The sequence below is a fragment of the Tiliqua scincoides genome, chromosome 5 (assembly GCF_035046505.1).
Source record: "Tiliqua scincoides isolate rTilSci1 chromosome 5, rTilSci1.hap2, whole genome shotgun sequence".
NCBI lineage: Eukaryota > Metazoa > Chordata > Lepidosauria > Squamata > Scincidae > Tiliqua > Tiliqua scincoides.
In genome coordinates this window covers 80,392,518-80,414,979 of record NC_089825.1, presented here as the reverse complement: position 1 = coordinate 80,414,979, position 22,462 = coordinate 80,392,518, and the positions used below count along the sequence as shown (strand labels likewise).

The window sequence follows — 22,462 nt, the reverse complement described above, 5'->3', positions numbered from 1 at the left end:
ATCAAATACAGAAGAGGTGCAGGACGAGAAGCCTCTTTCTTAACCAGATTTAAAGGATTATTCATCGCAAGCTAATTTCCATACAAAAATGTCAAAAATCTCTATTAAATTCCTAATATGCTGGCATACATGTCAACTAACTTCATGACCATCCTGCAGATGGCAATCTCAGGAGGCTAAATCACATGCCGTTCAAACATTTGATCCTCTCTGCTTTGTACTCAACATGCCAAGGGCTGCAGACCTTGCCAGACTGGCCACCCTCGGCTGCCCTTTGCTGGCTGCATGCCCTCCTAGGGCCTGCATGCCCTTCTTGGAACACTTCACCCTAGAAGAGTCTTTCCAAAATTTATGATTCTTGCGGCTATTCTGAGATAAAGATTCTTCACACTGCCTTTGCCTGAATTGCGATGAGAGAAACTTTTAGAGAAGTCTCTAGCAAAAAGAAAAACAACCCACTCAAACAGTCCTTATTACCTTTGCATTCACTGTGCCACGGTTGCAGTAGAGTTTGGCGTTGGTTTTCCTGTTGTTTGGGTCTATTGCCAGGGCCTCTGTATAAAGTTCAAAGGCTAACTTGTAATTCCCTTCATTGAAGGCTTTGTTGCCGTCGTCCTTCTTTGCTTTCAGCGCCTTGGCGTTCTGGAAGAGAAAATGGCCCACAAGCCAACTTAAGGATCTGGGCAGTAAAAAAAATACTATTCTCTTGTTCAACGAGAAGAACCTTAAGTGACTGACTGATGAGTTTTAGTTGAGATTCAAGTAAATCTGCACAAATCTGCAAATAGGAATAAAACCATTATAAAGAAAAAATAGCAACCTTCCTTGGTTTTTTGAGGTCACTTGGGTGCCCTGCATAGTGCAGAGGCTCTCTGCTCAGGCAAAAGAGAAATCTTCCATGGTGGAACTTGCAACCTTCAATTTGTAGAGGTACTTGCATCAAACAGATTAATTTTTCAAAATAATTCTTGTCTGATTAATTGAGGTACCGTTTTAATGGATCACAGTGTTTTTAACTGGTTGATCTAATCAACTGGTTAAACCAGAGATCCCCAAACCATGGCCTGCAAGCCATAACTGGCCCACCAATGCATTTTGGCCAACTGGTTGAGACATAGTTGCCAGAATTGCAGCTACTGAACAACACGTTCATTGATCTGAGGAAGAGCTTCAAGGCCTGTGTCCCTTTCCTTCCCATGACTAGCACACAAAGAATCACTACAAAATAAATTCTACAAAATATGAAAGGTATTGATTCGTCATCTTCAGTACCCTCCTGAACGCCTCAAAGAGGAATAAAAACATTTCTGTTTATTGTTATACATGATCCATGTTATACATGATCTGAAGAGCACAAGCCCTTGATCCTCCTGAGAACCCAATTAAAGCAGGTTGCTTCTGTTCACGGAAATGCAGGTGATAGTTTTCCCCTATACTTCCCACAGACGTATCAGGCCATCATTCTTGGGGCTGCTTCTCTTTGTACTTACACGGCAGGCGAGGCAAGCTTTATCATGGTCAGGAGCCATTTTGAGCGCCTGGATGAAAAACTGTACAGCCTTTTCGATGCAGTCCTCATAATAAAGGCAAAGCCCTCGGACATAGAGAGCGTCAGCATTTGTGGAGTCTATTCGCAAGATGTCACTGAAACACAGCAAAAAGACAAATCTGGAATTCTGAGACAGGGTGGTGGGCAACAATACAAAATGGTGGGCAGGACCAGACCCAAAACATCTCCAAGTACAGAGGCAGTTTCTCTTTGAAAAATCAGATAATAAATGAGGGACTATTAACCTCATGTCGTTCTTGCAGGATTACTGGAGGAATGCGACTGATGTTGAAAACAAAACAGTGGACTTGATGGCCATATCTGTAGTCTGATCCAGCAGGGCTTATTTTATGTAATAATATAGTAGCTATGATGGTAAAACCTGCAGGCATTTCACTTAACAGTGCAGACAAATTGATTTGACCCAGTAAAGCAATTTCACTTATAAGATCCTGCCATGCAGTACAATGCAGAAGGGGTTCACTTGCCAAAGTCAGTTAGGCAGGTTGAGCCAAAATTGAAGAGTCTTGGGAAGAGGGAACCACAAACCCTTTGAGCCAACACCCACTTGTTCTCCCTGGGGCGGGGGAAAGATGTTTAGCTGGGGGCATGAGGAGATTCTCAGCTCCCCCAAAATGTCGAGTCACCTTGGAACAGATATTTGAGGAGGCTGCTTCTGCTTTTCCTTGCCATGCCCTACTGTAGTACCTGAGCAGCTCAGCCAACGGCAGTCAGAGACTCTTCTGCTTCTGTTGCCCATCTCTGACATCAGAGTAAGAATTGCCAGAGATTTTATCATCAGAAAATCTCTCTGCAATTTCCAGAGATTAGCAGGAGCACATTCACGCAGGTCAAAAAGGGAAAAAAAAACTTCCAATCCAAATTTTGCAATATCTTTGTCCCTAAGAAGAGAATCAATTATGCAGGCAACGGGATGAAAGCATCAATTACATTTGTTCAAGGCACAAATCTTGCTCATCTCCCCCAATGCTGATCAAAAAATTTTGCACAGCTTTTCCCTCACAACACAGAAGTGCTCTAGCATTTCCTACCTGGCAACTGACTGTGCTTCAGGATAACGACCAAGCAACGCTAAGCATTCTGCTTTGAGGATTTTGAACCGGTGGCAGGCGGGAGCAAACCCCAGAGCACGGTCCATGCAAAAGACAACCTGGCACAAAAAACAACAGCAAGAGAACAGCTACTGAGAATGGGAGAAGCAAGTCCAGACACTGAGGGTGGGAGACAGCTCCATGGCTGTTGGGATCTGGATACACCTGGGAACAGTGGCCTTCTGCTAGTCATTTGTCAGACTGCCAATTTCTGTACTGACAGGAGATTTAGAACAGACTGCAAATAGTAAGTCTTCACACAATAAGTTATTAATGCATGGAATTAGCAACCACAACATGTGGTGACCGCTACTAGCGTAGATGGTTTTAAGGGGATGATACAAATTCAGGGACCATCTACTGATGCCTTTAAGCTGTACGAGACAGTATGTCTCTGCATATAAGGTGTTGGAAGACCACAACAGGGGAGGGAGACCCCTACAGCCCATTCCCCAATGTGATTTGCTGCTAGTAGTCCTGGAATGCAGCAGGAAAATCACATCAGAGAAGGTGCAGGGTGATACACTGCAGGTAGTGTCATGAATATGTACATTTTAGGCCTTGGTTAGCATGTGGAGCCTGAACCAAACTAAGTCAGTAACAGAGAAGTGGTTAGCAATTCCTAGCTGCAAAAATGTGAGTAAACATACAAAAAGATTGTTGTCTCTCCTTTGCTGGTCAGAAAGGAGAGACAACAAGAATTACAACCCATTGGAATGTTAGCACCTCTGCAGACAGAAAGGCGCCTTATCAAGCTGATGAAGTGCAGCTGTGGATCTCCAGTTGGGAGGGGTAAGAACTAGGAGGGATAGCAACCAAGCCAACTTTAAGAAGGTTCTGTCCTCAAAAGTTTCTGATTGGACAGTCTAAATAAGTATGAAGTAACCTCAGTACTATTAGCATGAGAAGTATAATAATGAGTGCCCAAGGCTCCTTCTTGGACAGAGTTTTGGGTGCAACATCCTGCATGCTGGGAGCTCCATTATCCACCATGGGCATCTGAACTCACAGGTAGCCTGGAGCTCAAGGATCTACAAGAGAAGCCGACCCAGGTGAGAGATAGGTATTAATAGAGATAGCCAGCTATCTTTATTATTTTACTGCTGATATGTTTCCTAGATGTTAATGCCTCTAGCATTTGCTGCCTTATGTAACCTTATGTACTTAATAAACTAAAATCTCTTTTGCTAAGTTGTTTCATTGTCTGTTGGGGACAAAGGTTCAGAATCCTGCCTAGCAGTTCAGCAAGCTACCAAGTGCTCATTGAGGTCTAGTAACTTGAGGACTGAAGCTTTAATTGGAGAAAGCGCTCAGTGCCTGCAAGGGATAGAATTAAGCCTAGAGGGTCAGTGTCCCTGGACTGAGGCACTGGCACATACAGGGTGGTGGAAGTACTACTGAACAGCGGGGCCTTGACGGCTTTAGGGTTCGAGAGCCAAGAACTCTGAGCACCCCAAACCTCCCTAAGTTTGGGACAGGTAGGCAGAAAGTTCATGTGCCACCTTTGTTCTTTAATAGAGCATGCACGCACACACCTCATTTCCTGCATGACTGGGGAGGTGTAGATTTAAACATCTCACATCTACCACAGTTATGTCTAGTTAGGCCTCTTGTTTGCTCTGTGCACTGCTGCTTCTGAGGTAAAATATGAACAGATGAAATAAATAAAAGGAGTTTACTGGGTCTACAAGAGGCCCCATTTCCTCAGACATGGTTCCCACTCTGATCACCAGGGGAAGGGGGAGGCACTTAAAACTTAACAGGACCAACAGTGGTGAAAGTAAAAGCAGACAGAATGAAGACACCATCTATACACAAGAGGCAACTAAATTCACAGTCCAGGCCTCAGTGAATGACTTCATAGGCTCTCTTGCAGCTTCAGGACAGAGGCAGCTGCACAAGAAGGGACCATTGTTTGGCTCAAGGCTCAGCTGGATTCTCAACCCCCCCTTCCCACAGGTGACATCACCACTGGGCATTGTGGGAAGCGCCAAGACACTCCAGATGATGGAGGCCATAGGAAGGAGGCGCTTCTTCTCGCAAAACAATGGGCACGTTTGACAGTGCCCAAAGGATGGAGAGGCCTGGAGAGAGCTGACTCGACTCTCAGACAAGGCAGGGTTCTTCCTTAAGACAAACTTCAGATTGTCCCTGGCAAAGCAGCTGCTCTTGACAATCAGAAAGCAGTGAAGTAGGAATTCTCTGGGATGGGTGGAGGCCTTAATGCAGAGGTCAAGGGGCAGAGGGCAAAGTTGTTCTGCCCTGAAATGTACATAGACTTGAGCAGGGGCACATGGGGACAATCAAGAGCCATTAAGACAGATTCCCCTGTTACTCAAGGGGACTACATTCCAAAGACAGCCCCAAGGATTTCAGGCCTGAGTGGGGGGAACCAGACCCATTTCCAAGTCATTCCAAGGGGGAGAGATCAGGCTTTTAACTTGGGAGTCTGAATGCCTGCTAAGCCATAGGCTCACTGGATGGCTCTAGAGAAGTCACTTTCTCTCAGCCTCTCTTGGCTTCCTCACCCTGCAAAACAGGAGCACTGAATCCAACACTATATATTGGAGAACAGTTCTTTGCCAAGTAACTGCAGCACTCAGTTACAAATGGATTCTGGTTACTACCTGGGTAGGTTTTAAAAATCAATGGTAAAGGTTCTATTTTTGCAAGTAGAAAATTAGGTAGTGCTAGGAGACAGAAACTGAAACACCTGTATAACTAACTGCCTTTTAAAAAATCCCAATTATTCATAGTAGGAAAGTTGATTGTTTCATGAAAGTCAAAGATGCTCAGGCGAATCCCTGCTACTTATACTAATTTAAGCTCAGTGATATTCAAACTGGGCTCCGCAGGAGCTGGTCAGTAGTTTCTCAATGAGAAGATCAGTAATGACAGACAAGCTTCACTGATAGTGATGGAAAAACTCTCTACCATGGGCTGTCATACCTCTAGTCATCAGGTACATCTCAATCACACACTCTACCACCCACCTCTCATAGATGCAATATAACAGAATGCAGGGTATTCCTTTCAAGCATTTTACAGGACACTTAAAACTGAGTTAGCAATCTTTAGGCAATTTCTATTACGCCTACATGGCCTGCTTTTGGGCTCCCAAGAAGCACATGACTGGCCACTGCTGAAATCAAAATATCAGACTGGATGTGTACATTGAGTGTGAGCCCAAGAACACCTCCCAGAATTATCAACATACAGAGAGCAGAGATTCTCTGGCAAATAAAACGTCAGCATGAAAAGGAATTCTGAAGTGAGAAAGTTTGAAAAACAATGATCATTATAAAAATTGACAGATCTATGAAACAGACACTCTAGATCCAGAAGATGCAAACCATAATTAAGAATCAAAGACTACAAATCCTTTGGGGGGGGTAGGGTGGAGGAGATTGTAACGACCTGGCTAAAGTCATCAAGACTTGAGCTGTTGGGTCAGAAATCGTGCAGGCTCATAAAATCCTTCTCCCTCCACTCCTCACAGCTTGCCCCAAACAGAAGGATCTTCATCAGGTGATCCCATCCATTTTAGTTACATTTGGGGAGAAGCTGGAAAGAGGCCTGACATGACAGCAGCTAGAACCTCTAACATATAGGTTTTCCCTTGTATTTGGGGCACCCCTACCAAAACAGATGCCAACAAACTAAAGCAGTTCTTGCACTATCAACTGGAAGAGAAGGACCTCCAGTGCACTACTAGCTCAACAAACTAGTGTTTCAAGCGACAGTGCCACCTATATGGAAAGACGAGTGCTTCCTTGGGCACTCACACACTAGTTATGAGAAGGGCTGTAGCTCACAGTTAGAGTATCAGCTGTGGAAGCAGAAGGCCTCGGGTTCAAGACCCATCATCTACGATTAAAAGAACTGCAAGGAACAGAGCTCCAGATCCCTCTGCCTGAGAGCTGTTGCAAATCACACTAGACCAGAGTTCTTCAGCCTTGAGAGTGCGACCCCAATGAGGTCACAAAACTTCAGCTGCTTACTGGTAACTTACTGGAACAAAATAGGTCTAAGGCCACTGGACTAGAGAACTACCAGGCAAAGGGAGGGAGGCTACCTGGTGGACCCTTTCAGGTACCAGGAGATGGTGTCCCAGTCCTGCTGAGATTCTTAGCAATTGCACTAAAACAGCTTTCACAGGCTTCATGGTAAATTTTTCTGCTCTCGCCAATAAGAATATTTAGTTACAGTGAACAGGAGGGCGTAATGGGGGCAGGGAGAGGGCGGATAGGGTCCATGGTGGAGAGAGGGGTAAACAGTGGGTCCCCAATCACATTATTTATTTATTGGGATTGTGGCATGAAAAAGGCTGAAGACCACCGGACTAGACTAATACCGGGTAAGAAGGACTAATGCTCTGATTTAGCTTAGGGCAGCTTCAACACACCTTCCGGAAATCACGTTTTTCAAAGTCATTTTCAGCAATCTTCTCATATTCTAGAACAGTTCTGGCATTGTTCAGCTGGAAGGAAAGGCAAGAACAGTATGAGTTTCCACCATAAATGTTTATGACCCAACCAGTCTTTCCATCCATGGCCTTTGCATCCATACTGGGGTTGTTGCTTCTCTCCAGTTTCTGGATTACATACAATCTGATATCAGCTACAGATGTCTGGAAATCACTGTTTTTATTTATTGAAGAATCACTTCCAGTCTTCATGATTTTGCTGATGGATATGGATACATACAAGCAATATCTGCAAAAATTTCCATTTTTTTTAAAAAGAAACCCATGTCCTATATGATAGAGATGTGGATTCCTGTGTGTCTGTTACTCTAAAGAATTATAATCAAGATCTAATTAGGAAAACTGCAATTCTGAAAAGTGGCCAAGGAGATTAGAGGTTAGATATTACCTCTTGCCTTTTTAAAGAACAAAAACAGGAGGAGTTCTTATATTCTTAGAGAAGCTATCTTATAGGCAGGATGGTTGCACATCTCCCAGCAAGGATTTGCTGTATCTTGAGTTCATCATCTGCTTATGTTTGCAGGGACAGGGGAAAATATTTTTTGCAGTACTGCTCTTTGTATGAATTTCTTGAGTGATGGATAGTTATAAACCAGTGGCTCCCAAATTTTTTTGACTGGTGGCCCCCACTGACCTACTGGGCCATTGGCTGCTGCTCCCCATTAGGGCCACAATCCTATACATTTTATAGGGCAGCAGTTTTTTTTTTTGCAAGGATACCATGGCTCTCCTGGCTAGTTTTCATGGCTCACAGTTTAAGAAGCACTGGTTATAAACCTACAAATTAAAACTGAAATCTAAAACTGAACTCCAGATTTACTCAAAGACAACCAGAGAGAGCATTAACAAATGACACTAATACAAGCAGAGGCTAACACATCCTGGGGTTCTGTAATGGTCAAATAAAGGTTCAGGACAACTATCTTGGCACAGTGCACTCTTCCCACCTCTTTGGACAAATCTGGTCACAATCACCTTACCTCTTGTAGAGCTTGTGCGTTTTTGTGATCCAGTTCTAGAACCCGCTGAAAGCAGCGGCTGGCAGCCATGGCATTCCCCAGGGATAGGTGGCACTTTCCCTCCCGTAGATGTCCCTGACATGACAGAGGAGAGATAAAAAACCTTTAGTGGCATATCTGTAAATGGGGGTTAACTCCAGGGGAACTGCACAGGTGGACTTACATACCCTCACAAAGCTGTCGTCCATCCTGACAGACTGCTGGGCATCTCCCAGGGCCTCCCGGAATTTGCCAAGCATCATGAGAGTAGCAGCTCGGTTTCCATAGTAGCTGGCATTGCTGGGACACGCATCTGACAATGTGCAATAGGACAGTGGTTAGTATAAAAACCAAGGAGTCAAATCCATCACCCTGTGCCAAATCCTCAGCTTCTTTTTACTGTTTTCAATAAAGCTGCAGCAAAAAATGAACACCACAAACCATAATCAACAGAATCCCTTTTTAAAGTTTCAACATCTAAAAGAGTTTGGGGGTTCTGTACATTCTTCCTCAGTAATTAAAATGTAATGAACAATTAAAAAGCTAGTTTATACACCTCAAGCGTCAACTACTTTTGCTATGAATTTCAAGAAGCAAAATCATTACATATATTAGTTACCAACCGCCACCCTTGCATCAGCACAGGACACCCTTGGACAAATGCCTCAGTCCAGTGCTTCAGGATAGACTACTGCTGATTAGCCCCCTCCTTTAAAACTTCTCCCTTCTCACCATTCGTCTCAGCACCAGGAGCCCGGCTGCCATTTTAAGCCTTCCATGATGATCCCAGCATAGCATGGAATAATTAAAATGGGTGATGGGGCTTTAGTTTCCCAGCATGGGGACTACAACTGATGCTCTCACTACCTAATGGCCTGCAAAGGCTCACTACACTGGGGGCCACCAATGTAGGAGGCTCTTGAGCCCAAGGCCCACTCCAAACTGGAGTTACTCCTACTCCCTTTAAAAATACTTTTTCTTTTTTCCTTAAAAACTCTTGTAACTCTGTCCTTAAAAACTCTTCTCACCAGGGAAGCCCAGTCCTATCGAGTCCTCCCCCTAGCAACAAATTATGCAATTACTACAAGGCTGCAAGAAAGGCACCTTGCAGGCATCACTTATTTCAGTGATTGTACCTTTGCAATGGAGCTGTAGGTGGTAAGGAAGTAGACAGAGAAATGGGACAATAGGGGAGATAAGACTAGAATCAACAGGAAAGTACCCAAAAAGATTAGCTTCTGACTCATGGCTTCTGAGCCATCAAATACTGCTTGCATGCTTTCAAGTTGTTCTCCACAACCAAGGCTCGCAGTGAAATGGCAAATCTCTGAGCTTTGTCTCTGCAATTCAACATCTTCTCATGTTGAATACTAGGCTGCTTACGCATGCACCCGTCCCTAATGCACGTGCCACAACATCATTGTAATGGACCTAACCCTGCGAAGAACAATGTAGTTTGGGTACAAGTGAATCCCTTTTGGGAAATGTCTTGTACATGCATTACAGGGTTCTTTGCACTGAGTACACTGGATCTACCTGTGGAAACCTATTGCTTGTAGACAGATTGCTGACCCTGGATTGGGACGAATGCATTAGAACAGAGCAGAAATACAGACTGAGTATCCAGAACTCCGAAATACCAAATATTCCAAAATATGGAACTTTTTTTTAGTTCCAACAAGACTTTTAAAAATACTTCTTGCCTAAAGAAATAAAATCACAAATTATCTTTCATGTACAAAATTATTTAAAATGTTGTATAGAATTACCTTCAGGCTATATATGTAAGGGTTAAATGAAAAAAAAAACACAAACTTTGTGTTTAGACTTGGACCCCACCCCCAAGATCTCTCAATATGTACTGGGCCCCCCGTATCCATGGATCCCGTATCTGCAGTTTCACTTATCTGCGGATCGGGTCTGTGCGCCCACACGCGTGCCTTCTCCAAAGGTGAGGGAAGTTGTGCTCCCCTCGCCTCTAGTCTTCTGAGCCCAGCAGAGGCCACACATGTCCACCTGCTGCCTCTGCAGGGCTCAGAATGACAGTTACAGGTTGAAAAATGCTACTTCTGATATTCAGCAAAAAACTGGAAGTGACATTTTTGTCTTTAAAAGGCATTAGGAGGGCTGCGGAAGGCTTTCCCCGGAGGGCTTCCAAGAAATCAAAGCCAAAATATTTCCATAGCCAGATCACTGCAGTTTTTAGATTGGCAAGTCAGGTGAATCTCCTAACTCCCCTTACTTTTTTTTCCCAGGACCTCCAAATGCCTTTTAAAGGCATAAAATTGTCACTTCCTGTTTTCAGTCAAAAACCAAAAGTAGAGTTTTTCGGCCTGTAAAACCTGAAGAGTTTCGGCCTGAAGAGGCTGTGGGTGGGGCCTCTGCTAGGTTCAGAAGACTGTCTGGAAGCAAAGGGAGCTCTGCTCCCCTCGTCTTCAGAAGGTGGCAGGGGTGTTCTCTCATATCCACGGTTTCACTTAACTGTAGGGGTGGGTGAGTCCTGGAATGGAACCCCCCACAGATATGGGGGCACACCTGTATATGCAGGTGTTCCAAAATACAGAAAATCCAAAATACTTCTGGTCCCAAGCACTTTGGATAAGGAATGCTCAACCTTTACAAAACTTTGTTGAGAGAAATCAAGCCCAAGATATTCCCATAGTCAGATTGCTCCAGTTTTTAGGTTAGCAAGTCAGGTGAATATCCCCTCTCCCCTTACTTCTTCTTACCTATGGCTTTTGTGTAGTAGTTGTATGCTTCATTATAGTCCTTCTTGGCATAAAAGGCATTCCCTTGCTCCTTGAAGGACTCTGCTTCTCTGAAAAGACAAGATATCACAACCTGGAAGAGGCAGCAGCATCCAGCATAGACAAGACAACAGGACGGCGATCTAATCACATAGACCTCATGCCTCTTTGCACTATAGACTTTTTATCTGTAGAAGCAGAATTGTGAAATTAAGGCTTTCTATTTCATTCTCTCTGTACATATGCTGCAATGCCAAGCAAGAGGGTGCTTTGAGTACTGTAACCAGAACTTTTCAGAAGGAAGTTACACAATAGAACATGGGGTGCAAAAGTCTCTTTGGTAGACTAGTTGAAATATTTATTTAAAATACAATTTAAATAAAAAAATCTCAATTGAAAAACCATGGATATTTATCCACCCGGGAGAGAACATGGAATACTGATCCAACTCCTACAATGAGACTTTTAAAGCTCATATTTAAATTTATGTAGGTCTACTTATTTTTTGCACCCTGCTGAATCACTGAAGATAACCCATTGTTCACAATCTGGTGATTAGAGGAAACAGCCAAATTAATAGAAGGCATTATCACATTGCTAAAGAGAAAATGCACAATACCCTTTGGCAGGGGGGGAGAAACTGAATATTTGCCTAAAAAGTACATAACAAGGCTTAAATATGATTGCTATCTGCTACTGAACAAATGCTTCAGGACATAAAGGTAGTTCTTGAAGAGTGCCATTTTAATGCCCACCAAGCTGGGAATCCAGATCTCAGGCTCTAGCCATTGAACCAAACAGAGAAACAAGTCAGTCCTGAGTCCCCAAGCAGAAGGCTCTGAACTGGTTTCTTCAGCAAAGCCAGAACACAGCACAGAGCTTTACCCCCCTCACTACCCACAACAACCAAAAGGCGTTCTGGAGTGGACAATGCAAGCTATGTTAGGAAAGTCCCCAAGAAAAGCAAAACAAAACAAAAGAGGGTTGTGTTGGGGTGTGTTAACATAGTTTTAACCTCATTCTGGCCACCCCCTCAGTGTTCCCTCCCCCAAGGCAGTTCTCACTAGAATGTAACAGTTCATCAGCTCTCAAACACAATAGGATCCAAGAATATTTCAGCTCAAAAGGGGGCCTGTGGAGGTCAAGACCAAGAGGCGTGCAGCTCACATTTACTGTAGCCAATCACATTTGGTTCAAGAAGTTGACAATGACCCTGATTTGTCACTTAATCCAATGAATGGCACAGGGAGCAGCACATGCAGTCCAATAGGCTCAGGCAGTCCAAAAGAACAACTGATGCAACTCCATCAAGGCTGACATTTCTTCCTTTCCTAGCCCTTTTCACTTTATTTATTTTTTAATCATCATCATTGTGGGCAGGCACCAATAGTCCTTAGGGAGTTGGAAGGGAAAAAAGAGAACTTGGAAAATGAGGGGTTTGGGAACTGGCTCTTTTTGGTTTTGTTTTGCAAACAGCAGATACACTGCCTGGACTGTATGAATTCAGACTGCAAGTATGCATTCATGTTATTGAATTCTTCCCCTATACCAAAAACCCTGCACACTAGAAAAACTAGAAGGCAGGGAAAAGAATTCTAGCCTGTCTGACAAGCTACTTTTCTACGTGCAGGATTTTGTTTCTAATATATGGGGGAAGCATCCACCTGCAGTCTGAAACTGAAGAGTCTTGACATAAGTTTGCCAGCTCATCTGCTGTTTGTAAGATCCATTCTAAACATCATATAAGTGAAGTGGAAAACCAAAGTGGCAGAAATCTGGACTGTTCCACTTCAGAATACAGTACAGGTAGGGGGAGTCATATTTCTTAAACCTCTTCCACATAAAAAGCTTCCTACATGTAGTAAACCAGAAAATTAGGGAGTGGTCTGTGCAAAACCTTTCCTCCAATGTGCTCATTAGCGATATTCAGTGAGGTTTGTTGCATGGAAGGCATTCTAAAATGTCTGCAGTCTGAAGTGGAACTGTCCAGAATTCTACCAGAATTCTGATTTTTACCTCACTGCATAATGTGTAGTAGACTGGTCTTAGAGGGGAAAGAGATCCAGGACATAAGCATACAAGAAAAACAAGAGCCACGGTACAGAACACTGCTTGCCATCATGCCCTACTTCCCCTAAGCAAAGCATAAGAACTGCTGTTGCTCTTTAACAAACAAATTTTCAGTTCTCAGAAGTCTCTATCAGTTCTGGTCATACAAACCAGGTAACTGTCAAAAGACACCAACAGCCACTCAGCGTATCAAAATACCCCAGGAAAAAAGTGTTGTTCCTTGTAACACTTTGGAGCATTAAAATTATGTAACCCGTTTTCCCCAATCCATACCATTTCATACTTCCTGTATTCTCCCACAATAAATTGGACTGTGCTCTAGTTTTCCCAAACAACTGCCCCACCTTCTGCATTTATCCTATTTTTAAACTTGAGGATTGCACTAAAAGGGTAAATCAGACCCAACTGCAGAAAAAGGAGGAAACAAAAACACATGTGTGCATGTATTTAAATCAAAGGTAGGCAGAAAGTAAAGTAGGATTTACTAGATTTCTAGGTGATTCTCAACTAATTCCCAACTGTTCAACAATAACAACAAAACATTACTTTGTTCTAAATTAGACTGCCTAAGCTAAAGGAAGTCAGGAGTTATGGGGTGACCAAGAGTTCACTTCTGCTACTGAAAATAAATTCCTGGGCTGAACATGTGCTCAGAGGCATTGCGGTTCTTAATCTAAATGGGTGTGTCTGCCCTGGAGTCACTGTTCGCCAGCTGGCCTCAGCTGATGAACCTCAGGATTCTAGCAGAAAATAAAGTAGGTCCCATGAGCCTCAAGGAGAAGGCCACAGCTTCATGGCAGAGCAAAATGCACACGGTCCCAGGTTCAACCCCTGGCATTTCTGGGCAAGGCAGAAAAATCTGGAGAGTCTCCATCAGAAAGTGACAACAATAGCTAGATAGACCAAGGGTCTGACTGCATATAAAGCAGATTCCTCAGTTTCTAAACCTGGTCTAAACAACCTAAAAGTGGTTGAATGAGTTTTCACAAGGTAACATCTACTGCAGAATTTTTGTCCAACTTTATTTGAACCACTGATTTCCTTTGCTTTCAGCTCTTGGTCTCTGAAATAACACATTGGCCTTTGAGATTAGGCTTTGCTGTTCCATCTGTACAAGGGGAAGGGGCTTGTTCTGCTTCAGGGGCATGGTAGCCTAGAGGCCAAGTTTCAGTTCTGCTTCAGGGCCATGGTAGCCTAGAGGTATGTGGCACTCATAGTACACATTCAAAGCACTGGAGTCCTTCCTAATGCAGCTGTACAATGTCTAGGAGCTTCGTAGTAGTGGGAGGAGACGTTTTAGGGCTTTGTTGTAGCTCTGTCCTCCACCTCCAGGGTTCACCAGAGAGGGACGCCAACTCTTTCCTCAACAAAGAGTCTCATTGAGAGAGCTGGATTGTATTTTTAGCCAAGCCAGATTCTTTCTCCAGCTTCAAAAGTAGCAAGTGGGGAACGCAGCCTACATCAGCGCAGGCCATACAGAATGACCTCATTCAGGCAGTAGCATCTGCTCAGAACAGAAACAATCACTCGTGATATCAGGAGATCAGAATTTTTTCCCTTGTTGTCCAGTCAGAGTCCTTAGTAAACAAGGGCAGGACTTAAAAAAAAAATCCTCTTCTGTGTGTCTTCACCACATTGATGAAGCATGGTAGACCCTACTGGCTGCAGTTTTGGTGTTTGACCCGTGGGTTATTTTGGACTCAGGCAGATTCTTCAGGAAAAAACCAGGGAAATCTGCTTTTTTCTTGCAAGACCTCCTTAATACGAAATGTTGCATTTCTCTCCTCCCCTGGCAACAAAACAAAACTTAAGAGAGAAATCACAGTTACATTTTCTTTAACAGTGTGGTTTTCAGACTCTTGTTGGGAATGGAGGGGCTTCTTAATGAGATTGTCGGTATCAATGACTGATTATGTTGCTGTGACAGGTTTTTAACTGGGAAGATGGGATTAAAATATTTAAAGAAATAATTTATATTAAATCAATATTGGCAGATGAACCTTCCTAAAAGAGAGCTTGCCTAATGCTACCAATTTTTCCTGCAGCGTGCAGTGATGGAGGTGCCTTTTACAGCACACACTCAGTTCACGTGAGGCAACTGTGAGGCCCAACACACCTGGCCCATGAACTCTTTATCCAGACTATGTTCTGGTCTCTTCAGCAATATGCAGGAGTTCTTCAGAGGATGAGACAGTATGAAAAGTGCTATATGGAGACAGGAAGATTGAAAGTCACTTCTTCAACGAGTTCTGTTTATTTCCTTTGCTTATACTCCCACATGATTAGTCCTTCTGCCTACCTCCTGATCTGTTAAAATCTCCCTGTTCCATGTTGTCGAAATTACAGTGAATTATTATGCTATAACAAAGGATTATAGTGTTTATTTTGTACTTGAAGCCCACCTTATTACAGGGTTCAAGCCCATGTTTTCTAAAACTGTCTAGAGAAATCTGTCTCAGCATTTCATTAGACAAATCCTGAAAATGTTGCGTTTTAACTCTCCAATGTCTGTAAACATTATTTGCTCTCCTCATACAAGGGTCAAGGGGACTCTGATTCATTCATTTAAAAACAAAAATGAGATTTACCTGACAGTGGCCTGGTTCTGCTATAATACTAAACTTTAATTTAGCGCTTGCATAAACAAGGCTTGGAGACCTGCAGGTTTGCATACACCACTCCTTTTCTCTCGCATGCAACAGGAAGAAAGTAAAAGTTCTTGCTTTTTGTTTAGAACAAATCACAGTTCTATATAGGGTCAGCCCTGCCATGAAGCAGAATGAAGAGATTACTGAAGGAGGTAATGAATTGAAAATGGGTGCCTTCCACCCATGTCTGCCTGCTGTCTTCCCCAGCTAGACACTTCGCCCCACACTCCAGTCCCCTTTTTGACCAAGCAAGAGGAGAACTAGGAGAGCAGCAACCTAATCTTCCTCTTTGATTAAAAACTCATCAAGTTCCTGGCCCCCATAGCTACAAATATATGAAAACAGAACAGCCCCCCCCCCCAAAATAATCCATCCTCAGAAAATATGAAAGCATGTTATGATAGCCCATCTTCACTCAATTTTTAGCTGCCACGGCTTCCAGGATCATTGTTCATGTTCAGTCTCAAGGGCTGACTAAAGACTTACAAGTATCCGCCAACCGGAAGGTCTATTTAATACATAATGGTAGGAGAACATGCATTCACTGCAACAACTCACACCAGGCAGCCACACCCCCTGGAAAACAGGGTGCAGGTTTTCAAACTCTTGGGGAGAGTAACAACAACAGTTGTTAACAACAGTTGAACAACAGTAAGTCTTGGTGAGAGCGGGGGGAAGGCAGTGAAGCGATCCCCAGGGATAGCTAAGGGGGGATTGCAGGGACTGGGATGTACTTACCAGTCCCTGCAGCAGCCTGCGCTAGCGTCTACAGGGCTCCCCAGGCTTCTAAAAGTAAAAGTGGAGTGATCGCGCCCCACTTCCGCAAAACCAGAAGCGGAGTGCGACTGCTCCACTTTCAATTCTTATGAGCTGAGGAGCCCTGCAGATGCTCACACAGGGCTCCCCGCACCCTGGGAAGGCTGCTGCAGGGACTGGTAAGTACATCCCAGTTCCCCACTTAGCGATCCCCAGAATCGCGTTGCTGCCTCTTCCCTGCCTCCTCGCTGCCCCCACCCTTTAAGGGGGCAGTGGTCAGGGTCTTCAGGCTGGGGCGTCGTGACGCCCCAGTTTGAAAACCAACTGTTTTAGGGCAATGTGGAGTAGAAGTGGCTGCCTGGAGCAAATTGCTGAAAAGATCGGGTGCAAAAAAAGGAGGCTGCAGCATGGAACGGTAGGCTTTGCCACCACCATGCCACACCTGAAATTAGTATCATGGTGCACCAGATCTGAATCATGGGCTGGAGTTTGGAGACCCATGGCTTAGAACACTACTCTTTGGAGTCTCTAGAATTGTTGCAAGATGAGAGTTAACTCTGTTGGCAGGAAGAGACAGCCCAGAGATGAGCTGTGTGTCTCCTCCAGCCCTGACTGTAAGTTGCAGGCCAAACAGCACACAATGCAGGTTATTGTAGCATGCTTGAAAATATTCATCTGTGCACCTCTGCCCCCTAGTGTTTTATGCAAAGAACTGGAATCATCTATCTGCTCCAACACAGTGTTAGAAGAGCAAACACCTGCTCTGCTCACCTCACATTTATTCTGCAGATTCCTTTCATACACACTGCTTCGGGGGGGGGGGGCAGACTGCTAAAAGTTACTTCTAAAGAACTGCAACCTCAAACCTGCACCTTTAGAATTTTCTTTGCCCTTGAGGCATTCATCACAAGCAGCTCATAACCTGTCAGTATTTCACTTTCATTGCAGCATACACTGCCCTGCATTGCTCTGCTAGAAATTCAGCTGGCTTTGGTTTCTCTTTCCTGGAAATCAGCCGGCTGCCAAGTATACAAGCGCTATTAAAAAGTCAGAGAGTTTTGTACTCCAAATAGGAGTACAAAGCCTGGCTAGAGGAACTCCTTGGATAAGACACTTGTAAAGAAAAGATAATTGAAAAACTGTGGTTAAGACAGGCTGAAAGCTGCCTACAAAGCAACAGCTGCCCACCTAATCAATTCTTTTTGTACAGTAGCAGGGAAAAAGAACATACTTTTATTTCACCTATACTATACACCCTTTGGCTGCCTCAGCAAAAGGAGTATTAAGATATCACAGCTATGGTGCTTTACTATGTTGGAAACAAGAAAACTTTTGCATTTATTTTTTTTAAGAATAAGGTTACCTCTACTGGGTCTTCCTAGGGTCAAGGAGGACTGCCACCACTGCCAGTAAATCTCAGTCACTATTGCCCTTCGCTCCAGAATTTGCCACAACTGGAGGCAGAATATTAGATAACATGGTCTTATATTAAACAAATAAGGGCCCGATCCTATCCAACTTTCCAGTGCCAGTGGGGCCGGGCCAACGGGGTGTGCACTGCATCCTGTGATGGAGGGACACTCACAGAGGCCTCCTCAAGGTATGGGAACATTTCCTCCCTTATCTTGGGGTGGTATTGCTGCTGCACCGGTGCTGGAAAGTTGGACAGGATTGAGCCCTCTGATGGCTGTTTCAGCTCTGCAGAACACTGTCTGGATTGCAGAACCCAGAGCTACCTGCCCTGGAGCCACTTGTGCATGACATGCCTTTCTCATTCCTGCTCTGGACTGACTGTGTCAATTTCTCAGTGTACAGAATCTTATGCTAGTAAGCAGGAAATGGGTAAAATCCGAAAAAGGAACCACCTATAGGTCCGAGGTTAATGATATGTCTCCCCTCTTAGACAATTTGATTCCTGATGTCTGTAGCTAACACTTTACAAATAGAAGCCAGTTAATCTATTCCCCATTAAAGAACTTGTAAGAACCCAATGGATTTGTTAGTGCAGCATCACATTTTAACCAACCTTATTCTCACTGCTATTGATACTTTCCAACTCTCATGAAATCATTCCAGGACAACGCCACAAAGGGAAGGGATTGCAAACGGATTATCTCTGGATACAGGTGAAATGAAATACCTGAACAGTTCAAGTGCATCAAACTTGTCCTGTGCCATACATGCACTAAGCCACATTCACATTTGCTTAAGTTCTTATTTACTTCCACTGTTGCTGAGACCTTCTACTTCTGCCAAGGTGATGTTAGAGACATAGTGCTGTAAAATGTACAAGAATGAGATCTGCCGCAAACTTACAAGGCAAATGTCCCCATTTTAAGGAATGAAACTTTTTAGAGATGACTGTAAATGACTGCTAACAATCACAATCTCTATACTTGCAGATATTCACAAGCTGACTTGACATTCCTTTGTGATGGTAATGGTCACATTTCTGATTCAAAGTCATACATAGCCTTTGGAGATCCTTCACTCTTGGGTCTCTCCACATTATGAAATAAAGATGACTGTATTTACTCCAGTAGAGATTCTCATTCTAGATACTGCTGAGAGACATGCATGCAGTTCCTTCCTGGAGACACCACCAAACGGTAACATGAGAAATGGTAATCTCTTAAAAGTCTTTACATTTCATGTCTCTTAGTAATGAGATGGGTTTCCTTTGCATGGTGACCTGGAAGCAAGGTCAAAAGAAGGTACTGGCCAGCTTTTTAGTTCTCATATATTTTATAACGCTGACCCTCTTGACCATCTGTGCTGAGAAGCCATGTCAATAAAATCCTCTAAGTCAGCTTCCATCTGGCATTCCCCACCCTACTCCCCTACAGAGGCATCATTTACACTTTCCATAGCCCTTAAAGCAGGTCTTTTCTTTCCCATAGTCCTCAAGACTCTTGAACACAGCCAGGACCAAGGCGTTTACCAACACAAGAGGAGCCTGCAGTAAGTGGCCCAACTAGCCCAGCTAGATCCAGGTGTTGTAGAACATTTAGAACAGTACACTTTATCAACAGAGTACTCACCAACCTTTAATCATGGCTATTCAAAACAGCCAAAGCATTAAGCCACGTGCTCTGAATTGTACAAAAAAAAAGTTTTCAGATGCATCTAGTCCTTTGTTTAAATGCATTTCTACTATTGGCTATTATTCCTATTGGTACTGGCAGACAGTTCCACAGACACTGATGCCACTCCTAGTCATAGATAACATCACTAGCAAAGTGCATCCAATCCTTCTGCGTTGCAAAACAGGAACACCTGAGTTGCAAGTGTACTGCAGTGTTTTTTTTAAGTTTTTTGTCTTCAGGGAACTTTTACCACACTGACTCATTCGCTGAGGAACCAGGAGGACATTGAAACAAGTTTGGGATGGGGAAGAGCACAATTAATTTAAAACAGGGTGCTGACAAAGCTTGGTAGAATTCACTTTTGCTCTGCATTGAACGACAGTGTGCCCCAGAACACACTACAATATTATCTTCTGTCTACACATTATGGCTGCGGTTCCCAAACTCTTCAGGAGTTTGGGAGCCGCAGAAAGTCTTTGTGGGGAGGGGGGAATGCAGCGACACAATTCCTAGGACTGTGCCGCTGCCAGGGTACCAGGACAACTAAGCCTCCCGGGGTGCGGAGAGCCCTGCAGAAGCCTCCACAGGGCTTCCCAAGCCTCGGAGAATGGAAAAATAACTATCACAACCCACTTCCGGTCTGCGACAGCTAAAATGGAAGTGGGTCATAATAGTTATTTTTACATTTCTGAGGCTTGGGTACCAGATATGTCCTTTGCATGTGTTGGCAACCAAAGAGATCAGTTGGGACTCTGGGGCAAGGAGAGAAGGTTAGATTTGGCCCTGTTGCTTTCTGCTGATCACTAATTATGGCTGTGATAGGAGAAACAGCTCCAGCTTTGCAAGGGGGAGACTTGTATGCAAATCCCACTAAAGCCATGAAAGTTCACTGTGGCAAGCTACTCACTCTCCGTTTAACCTAATTTCCCTGGTTGCTCTGAAGATAAACCATACTGCAATTTGCTGCTTGTAAAGGGTAAGTAAGGCAGTCCTGACCGTCACCCTGTGAGGCCGAGCAGTTTGCCAGTCACTCTATGACACAGAAGCACATGTGGAGCAGGTCAGCTAAATCTGTCATTTATCGTGTCTTGGAAATATAACAAACACGCAACTGGAGACCTGAGAGGAAAAAGTAAGGAGTGCTATTTTAAGGAATAGGAAACTAAAACCTCATTCATTTATGGGCAGGAGCCACATTGCTAATTTATTCTGATTTCTCCCTTCACATTCAGCCAGCCAAGGTCACACCCAGCCCTTCAGCAGTTATAAAGTTAAAAGCCTCAGAAAACAAATCACCAGCTATTATCAGAAACTTGCCCCAAAGGATGTTCACCAAACATCTCTGGATTAGTCACTGCTTTTGCCGCATTTTCCCCTAAAGCAAGGGTTCTCAACCTATGAGGCCTGCACCTCTAGGAGGTGCATGAAGGGAGACCAGCTGTGAGGTGTTGCCAGAATTAAGAAAATATTTCACACTGATACACTTTTTTTCTAGACGAGGACAATCTGGCCACACAACATGTATTGTATTTGGTTTTCTCACTGATTTTTCTTGTAATGAATGCCTTCAAATTCTATAAAGTGAACAATTTTTTTTCTAAGACTGAAATTTAATACTGTGTTTTCAAATTCTATTCTTTGTCATATATATTTAGTGAAATTTCAGGAAAATAGCAAATAACAACACAGATTGGGTATCCCTTATTTGATTCTTGGGACCAGACTTTTTTGGTTTTTTCCCTATTTCAGAATACTTGCATATACATAATGAGAGATCTTGGGGATGGGGTCCAAGTCTAAACAAAAAATTCATTTATGCTTCATATACCCCTTATACATATAGCCTGAACGTAATTTTATACAGTATTTTCAATTATTTTGTGCATGAAACAAGGTTTGTGCTTGAAACACAGTTTGTGATTTTATTTCTTTAGGCAAAAAAGTAAAAAAAAATGTTGGCACTCAAAAATGTTGCGTATTAGGAATTCTCTGTATTTCAGAATTACAGATAAGGGTTGATTAATCTGCAATAACAGATAACTGAAATAAAGCAAACAAAAAAACAATTTTGGGAGAGGTGATGAACAGCTTGAAGTTTTCCAGAGAGTGCATGAGGCACAAAGGTTAAGAACCTCTGTGTTAAAGCTGATGGTTTATCTGAAAGTGAGAGAGAACAGTGATCTACTATCCCCATACCACATATAACTCTCAATCGTGTCCTCTCTTAATCATGTTCTCCCCATCCCAAGATAAAAAGTCCCCAAGACTGTAATTTTCCTTGTTCTAGGTCTTTTTGGTTGCACTCTTTGGACTCTTTTTCAGCTCTGCAATATCCTTTTTGAGGTGTAGTGATCAGAACTGTACACAGAATTTCAAATGTGGCTGCACTATAAATTTATATAGGGGTGTTATAATAGTCAGTCATTCTCTATAGCTTTCCTAGTATGGAACCCTAGTATGGAATTTTCCTTCCGAGTTGATGTTTTTATTGAAATATTCACCCCAACCCCTAGATCTCTTTACTGGTTTGTCACCAATAATTCAGATCCAATCAAGACCCCAACTAGAGAGCCAAAATGGTGTGTGGTAGTTTGGGAGTTGGATCCAGGTTCAAATCCCCACTCAGCCATGAAGCTTCCCGGGTGACCTTGGACCAGTCGCTATATCTCAGCCTCCCCTACCTCACAGGGTTGTTTTGAGGACAAAAGGAGGGGAGGAACTATGTATGCCTCCCTGAGCTCCTTGGGGGAAGGGTGGGGTTAAAGTGTGACAAATAAATAAAAAACTTAAATCCTGATTTGTCCGGAAGTTGGAATGGTCCTAAGCTGGAGCATGGCTAAACTGGAACAGAGCGCCTGCCCAAAAACACAAGAACAAATGGATTGCAGAAACCCAGTGTACTGTATATGCGAATTTGGGATTTTTTTTGCCCTACTGTGTGTGATATTAGACTTACTGACATTGAACTGCATTTAACATTTGGCTGCCTATTCACCCAGTTTGGAGAGAT

At 43.4% G+C, this 22,462-nt stretch overlaps 1 protein-coding gene across 1 annotated transcript in view; it reads right to left on the bottom strand.

Moving 5' to 3' along the window:
• DNAJC7 (DnaJ heat shock protein family (Hsp40) member C7) overlaps window positions 1-22,462 on the bottom strand; it is a 35,698-nt gene that overhangs the window by 7,515 nt on the left and 5,721 nt on the right. The window contains exons 2-8 of the mRNA XM_066627187.1: window positions 10,875-10,963; window positions 8,334-8,458; window positions 8,128-8,241; window positions 7,067-7,141; window positions 2,602-2,720; window positions 1,491-1,644; window positions 478-642 (exon numbers count right to left, since the gene is read on the bottom strand). Coding sequence (XP_066483284.1) covers window positions 478-642; window positions 1,491-1,644; window positions 2,602-2,720; window positions 7,067-7,141; window positions 8,128-8,241; window positions 8,334-8,458; window positions 10,875-10,963 — 841 coding nt within the window. The remainder of the gene's footprint in view (window positions 1-477; window positions 643-1,490; window positions 1,645-2,601; window positions 2,721-7,066; window positions 7,142-8,127; window positions 8,242-8,333; window positions 8,459-10,874; window positions 10,964-22,462) is intronic.